Here is a 7,292-nt window from a genome sequence, read left to right on the forward strand (position 1 = left end):
AACGTAGGACACAAAAAATTTGAGGAAGAATTAGTTTATCTCACACCCATACCTTAAAATTAATCACAACTAACACGTTCCAAAAAGATACGAGTGTTTTAATGTGCCAAACTAACAACGGCACTGAAACAGAACTAATTCTGTGTGTTCCAAATTAATTTATAAGACAAAAGTACCTGACAAAAATTGCTCAACTATAACCACCTTACTGTACTCCGGCGAAGAAAGTAGCAATTGACTCAAAAAAATTCTTGAACGTGCGATTGGAAGATGTCAATAAAATTATCATCTCACAAAACCTAAATGCAAAGATAGATTGCTCACCTGAAGCTTTGAAGGGATCAGCCTATCATTGTCAAAGCGAATAAGAACATACTCCTGAACTTTATACATATGCCCGTTGATGTAGCAAGATTGATAATAACTTTTCTTATCCACAACTTTCATTATGTCGCCGCCCCAATATACAGCATGTAAGCCATCTGGTGCAGAAATATTGTGCTCTGTAACTCCAGTACTGGCAGTAGTTTCTGTACGATTTTCTCGTAAAACTTCATCCTTTAGTTGATTTATGTTATTGTTGGAAGTTTCTTTACCATGAGATTCCGTTGAATCCCTACTCACCATATGATTTTCAAGAAATTGATATGGTGAACTTACTTCATCACTAGCTGACCTTAGGTTACTATCTTGAGCGTCAGCAGGAGTTCGTGAGTTATCAGATAAAGTAGGAACAGCGTCTGACTTCTCAGGAGGATCTGATATGAATTCAATCATTTTCCCATCAAAGGATGTTTCAGCTGATGAATTTACAGGAGTAACACGAGCAGCATTTGAGGTTTTCATCACATCATTTGGGCAAGTTTCAGAGAATTTGTCATCCACCTTTGCCTCACTCGATATGATACCATTCCCTTGCACTCCTTTAGCATCTTCCGCTTTTGTTCCAGATACTTGATAGCTATAATTACTTTCAGTGGTATCATTGGTTACATTTTGAATTGAGGTGTTCACATTGACCATTACCTTCGGCTGACCGATCTTCTCATCTGAAGCCTCAACCTTTTTAGTTGAAGTTGATGTAACAGCTGCTGCATTCGAAGGCACCTTTGGTGCATTAATGTTTCTCATGACACGACCATACTTGGGGGGTATAGGTTTCCCATTGCTTAGTGACAAGCACTTTCCACAATGCCACTCTCCTCTAGGAACTTTATTTTGATTAGTTGTCTGGAGGCATTTTAAGTGGAACCCTTTCTCACAAGCATCACAAACAAGTAAGCTGTCTATCTCCACAAGGGCAGACATGCACATCTGACACGTCAATGCTTTGTTCATGTAATCCCTAGAAGGAGGCTTCCAAGGAGGACACTTCAGATCCTGAGACTGCAATAATTTCTGAACGATCTTACTAATTTCAGCATGTGTATTACCCAATGAAGGAGTCTGAACAGAGTTCGTTCCTTGTAAAGTCGGAAGTACCCTTGGTGGCCCAGTAATTTTCTGAGTGACAACTGGCCTAGGGGTTGCTTGTGGGGTCAATCCAGACTTACCATCAACTCCTCCATCTTTAACAGACAAATTCACTGGCACCTTAGTATCTAAACAAATTTTAGCTGATGAGCCAGATTGGGGTTGCACCGACCAAGTTGGAGTTCTCACACTTGAGTTAGCAGTGTAATTTACTGCAGTGTGAAAGAGTACAGAAAATTGAAGGACCATAAAAAATGTGAAGAAAAATCAGTAGACAGTAACATAGTACGGCCAATTCCCATTAGGAGAAATTTCGTGGCATGGGATAGGCTTCAAACAGACAATTATACTCTTCACAGCGTAAAAGAATCCAGAATTTGAAGGACGATAAAAGAATTATGAAGAAAAATCAACAGACAACAATGTAGCCGTAGTAAGACCAATTCCATAAAGAGAAATCTCACGGCATGAAATAGTCTTCAAACAGATAATTATACTCTTACGTTATGAATTTCCACGAAAAAATCCATACTCAACTATGCAATTTTCAGTTTTAAAGAAAAAGCATTGTAGCGTTGCTGCAAATGCTTCTAAATTTTAAATAAAGCAAGTTCTGGCTCACAAGATCACAGGCATTAAGGGTAATGTGATGTTTGTTATTGCCAATATGAACCTTAATTTACTTTTAACAAGAACCTTGCAATCAAGGTTCTTCAGAAAATAATTTGATTGAGCAGATCTTTTGCGATCAATTACGATTAAGAGCAAGAAATCAGTGTGACCTTGAACTTGTGAAGGGCAAAGAGAGCCATTTAGTCTTCCATCCAATCTAGCAAGAGGACGGTCAACTCTAGGCAAAGCCGTTGAACCCAAATGACTTGAGGGCAAAGTACTGGAAACTCCTGGTCTTATCTCACTAGTAGAAAGCTGATATGTTGAAGATGTAGAATTTGATGGAGTGCCATGACCCAAAGGTGAGGAAGATTTAAAATTTCCAGAAGATATTGCCATGTGAACTGGTTTATCTGACTGAGGCATCTGAACACTGCGTGGTGTACCATAGCTTTCAGCTCCTGCATGAGAGTTCACTTGCTGACTTTGAGATGAATGTGGAGTGGATGGTAGAGATATTTTTTCTGATTTTTCCATCTAAAATGGGATAAAAGAACTAAACATCAGCATAAAGCATAACTACAGTTTGCTGGGCAATATTAAGTCAACCAATGCAGAACAAACAAGCATTATGTCAACTTCCATCCATAATGAAATATTCTTGAAAATGTGTCAGGTAATATAACTTTTTAACGGCACTGATACTACAACCAACCAGTAAAAACGTATACAAGAAATTAAATGAGTGAGCAAACAATCACAATATTTAGCATCTGAGTACGTGGCGAAATTAGTACTCCACAAAGTTCAGTCACGAACATAAAGTGAAAAAATTCTAGAAACAAAAAGTTCTTGATCATGAGAACGTCCGTATATGTGTTAACTATATGGAAAATATTATTTAACAATAATAAATAGAGACATCAAGACATAGCCCCCGTTTGGCCCCCTTTAAAACTCTTCAATTCAATTTAATTTTTTCTTTCTCCTACTTTCAATCACACAATCTTCGATAAAATAATATTACACTTAAATCGAAAACTTTTCAACCACACAATCTTCGATAAAATACCATTCCCCTCATTATAAATTCAAATAATGGGGGCCAAACGGGGCATAATACATTGAGAACAAAGTTTCCCTCAGATGCTAATTAAGATCCAAATTGATACTCAACCAAGTCACTGTTCTTGTCTGCATGTTTCAAGCTGTCAATTAGACTTTTATAAATGTTTTAGTGTACATTCTTCAGTGTGTATAATTTTAAGGAGTACAATTTTGTATTTTCATAATGTCATGAATTATTATATTGATTAATGATGAGGCTTACAACTTATACACATCACCTCATGGATGCAAAATAACGTGATTCGGCCATTTTAAATGCCGCATTGTAAGATGTTCCTGTCTTTAGATAAACGATTCTGTAGCTTATCCAAATATTGTTGTTTCTCTTTAAGTAGACACGTTCCTAATTTAGCATGATATCATTAAAAATTCATTCATAGCCACCTATACTTGATCTTAACCTCAAAAACCTAGCTATCCACCCATCTTGAATCAGTCACATTACGAAACGAACTGGAACTCCTATTATAGGCACTTTATAGCTATGTCAGCAAGAGGAAGAGTAGAAAGTGTGAGCTCTGAATCCACAGATCTGTGAATGAAAAAGGCAATTTTTATTTTTTTTTAATTTCAATTCTCATCTACGAGGTTCTCAAATCCTCTATCCTTGTAGCTTCTCCAAGAGAAATTCTTCTTTATCTCTAAAATTATTAGAGGTAGTTGTGGATCAAATTAGAAAACTGGGCAGACCACAAATTTATAGGTTGCCGTATCTTTGGATATATTATTCTCCACCATTTAGAATACTGAACACATGGTTAAAAAAACTTAATCCTAGAATCCCACTTCACATGAGGCTTACGCCTAAAAAACCCCACCTTAAATGCCATTTGTAAGGCGTAGCCTCGGGCCAACTAAGGTGTCCATCCATTTGTCTTGTATTGTTTGAGCATTTAATTCTTAGCCTTGGCTTTTTGGGGTTTTTTTTTATAACCTAAAATGTTTTACATATTTTTTTATTTACTTTTTCTCCCTACACGGAAGGATAATACATAATTTTTTTCTTGATAGGTAAAAAAAATTACATCAATGCAATCGGATGATGATAAAGAATGAAAAGATAATTTCAATAAGGATAATGACAATGATGTTATGATGTACAACACTCCTATTGGGCAGCATGTCCAAGTGCTACATTTTTAATATCATGTCGAACACTAAAACTCCATGAAATGAGTTCGATAAACCAAATGCTGTGTCCTATTGTTTATATAAAGGCAAGTGCTCGACAACATGACAAATGTTGTGTTATATATTAAAAAGTTCAAAATAAATATATAATGTGTAAATTGAAATTTTAAAGAATTTAATTTCATGTTCACAGTATGTCCATGTGCTACTATTTATAATATCACATTTCAACATGTTCGTGTTGTGTCCAAAGTGCATGTCTATGTCCATGCAACTTAGATGTTAACGACTCCTCAAAAAGACCATATTAGTAGTGATGATATAAGAATTTTTTAAGTTGTTTCCACTTCTTATAATAAGAGTATATTTTTGTTACATGATTTTAATTTTGAGAACTTCTATTATTAAATTGTCAAATAGTTCTATTATGATTTTTTCAAAGTGTCTATGATACAGTACAAATATACTTATGTATTTTTTATATTATTTGGAATTCATTTATTGTTATATCTTAAATCTTATGTCTCAATGTGTCTCAAGGCTTTCACCTCGCCTAATAGAGGAAACGTCACAGTATCCAAATAAGCCTTTTTAAATATTGAAAGAACAAAATGGCAAAAATTATTCTAAATGGTGCTCTTAAGATTTAAAACCATGACTTGTCACATTTTAGAGATCATGAGATTCCAACAAATGCACAAAGAGAACACTTGAGATAGTAATCAAATTCAACAGCATTCCCAAAATGTACGTACTATTTATCATATGTAGTGGGGAGCAAAAATCTAGGATTACCAATTCAATGGTAACAGGGCCCAATCAGGATTGTTTGTTAGGAAGATGGGAAGAAGAGGACCAAAGAGAATGTACAAGGAGAGTTTAGAATGGATAATTTTCAATCTTTCCAATTTCATACTACACACATCGACCAGCATAATACTCTGGACTAATTTCCATAAAACTTTTCCATTTTCAATCAAAATGGAACTACAAATAAGAAAATTTAGGACAGATTAGAGTAGATTGCAAGATTCAAAATGGAGAGTCAAGAGAGAAAAGATATGCGACTCAGGTTAAGTATTGAGTGGTCAGGCCGAAACTATGAGTCAAAGCTTTCTTCAGTGCATTACGGCAAAATGCAAATTACATCATGTGAAATTTTTGAAAATAGGCCAAGAAATCCCTAGCATGTCCAAATTCAAAATTAGAGGGAATTCGTTCCTGCTTTAAGCAGTGGTGGAGCCAAAACTTCAATTCAGATATCTTAAATAATGCAACAACATAAAAACGTTAAAAATCTTACAATTTTATCTCTTCATAACTTCCTATGTATCAGACAGACCAAATTCACTTTAATTTTGACAAATGATATAGCTTTAAACGGTTTTTGTCAGCCCAAATTATACTGAAAGTTCAATGATTAAAATTGCTAGCACAAGTTTCCCAATTGTTACATTTCACCGCTTTCTCTTCCTCAAACTTTCTTCCGCAGCTATTTTTGCAAAAAGAAAAATGTGAAATACTCAAATAAAACACAATATTCATTTCCATCAAACAGTGTCCTGTCTAATAAATCTGATAGCAATAATCTTAACTCGTTCTTTCTCCATTGCACAATAAAAAAAAATACCAATTACAGTAATTAACACAAATTCAACAGCCTGAGCAAACAATTGAAAATTATAATAAACGGGAAAAAAAATAAAATGATAAAAACCTTTCTTTTAGAGATCAACAACTTCTCAGCAATTGACAATTTGGGAGGTCGAAAACCTAGTCTTTGTTCCTTCAATTTATTAAGCCCCATATCCTCAATCACACCCCCAAAAGCATCCCTTGGAAACACATCCTTAGGGGCAAACCCCTCACAAACCTTCACCAACCTTTCCCGGGCTTCCTTCATCAAGTCCTTCTCGGCCTCTGTCGTTCCACTCCCTCCCCTCATCTTCCCCATAGCCGCCAACACCAACACCATCTCCGCCACCTTCTTTACATTCACAACCAAATCCCCACCCCCTTTAATCCTCTTAGCTTCTTTCAACACTTCCCCGTCCTCTAGCAACGGTCTCTTTTCACCCACGCCCTCCAATCCTACTCCTGATTCACTCCCCACCATCGACTCCATCTAACACAAAATCCTACTAAACAATTACCTCTAAACCTCCATGGAAAGCATCGCTTCGGTAGAATTCGAAACGGAATCCTTCGCGATTGGCGTACAGACCTGCAGAGAAGAGAGACGAGTAAAGCCATAAGAGGGAGAAGAGAGAAGGAGAAGAGGAGGCCGGGGAGAGGGGCGAGGGGGACTTTTGGGGGAAATTAAAATTTGGAATCGTTAAAAAAATCTTAAAAAATAAACCTTTTTGGCGGTTAATTGAAATACGAAGCTAAGAGAAAATCTTAAAAACGAGAGATTTGGCCTTTGGGCAAAAGACTTGAGCAGGGACGAGGAGCGAGAGAGAAGAGAGAGAGGAATATTAGTGCATAATTTTTACCTATATCCTTCTGTTAGTATTTTATAATGGATTAGTGCGATGGTTGCACGGTGTCGGCCGTGCTACCTTCTTCTCATTTTTACACGTTTGCCCTGGACTGTTTATGGGTTTAATTTAGGAAAAATTGCAGCAGCAGTCCCTAACTTTCACATTATACTAATCATAGTCCTAAACTTTTTACAAATATGCACATGATATTCAAATAGATGGAAATATTTGACCGTTAGTTAACCAAGAATAGTAAAAATTGACCAAATTAAAAGGGTAAGATGGTAACTTTGCATTTATCCCTTAAAATAATTAAAACAAAATAAAAGAAAAAGGAAAAAAAATGTTCATTCATCTCTTCACCCCCCACCCACCCACTCAAAACTAAAAATCAAAAAACCAACCATCATCGCCACCTAGCATCCCAACCAAACCGAAACATAACATGTCCCACCTTCACCACTT

General features: G+C 36.1%; 1 protein-coding gene across 1 annotated transcript in view; it reads right to left on the reverse strand.

Moving 5' to 3' along the window:
• Window positions 1-6,843, reverse strand: part of LOC111370779 — a 14,640-nt gene extending 7,797 nt beyond the window's left edge. Inside the window, exons 1-4 of the mRNA XM_022992643.1 lie at window positions 6,704-6,843; window positions 6,062-6,568; window positions 2,256-2,622; window positions 325-1,685 (exon numbers count right to left, since the gene is read on the reverse strand). Of these exons, the coding sequence (XP_022848411.1) occupies window positions 325-1,685; window positions 2,256-2,622; window positions 6,062-6,469 (2,136 nt within the window). The 5' untranslated portion in view covers window positions 6,470-6,568; window positions 6,704-6,843. The remainder of the gene's footprint in view (window positions 1-324; window positions 1,686-2,255; window positions 2,623-6,061; window positions 6,569-6,703) is intronic.
• Window positions 6,844-7,292: the final 449 nt, after the last annotated feature.

This window comes from Olea europaea, chromosome 21 (assembly GCF_002742605.1).
Source record: "Olea europaea var. sylvestris chromosome 21, O_europaea_v1, whole genome shotgun sequence".
NCBI lineage: Eukaryota > Viridiplantae > Streptophyta > Magnoliopsida > Lamiales > Oleaceae > Olea > Olea europaea.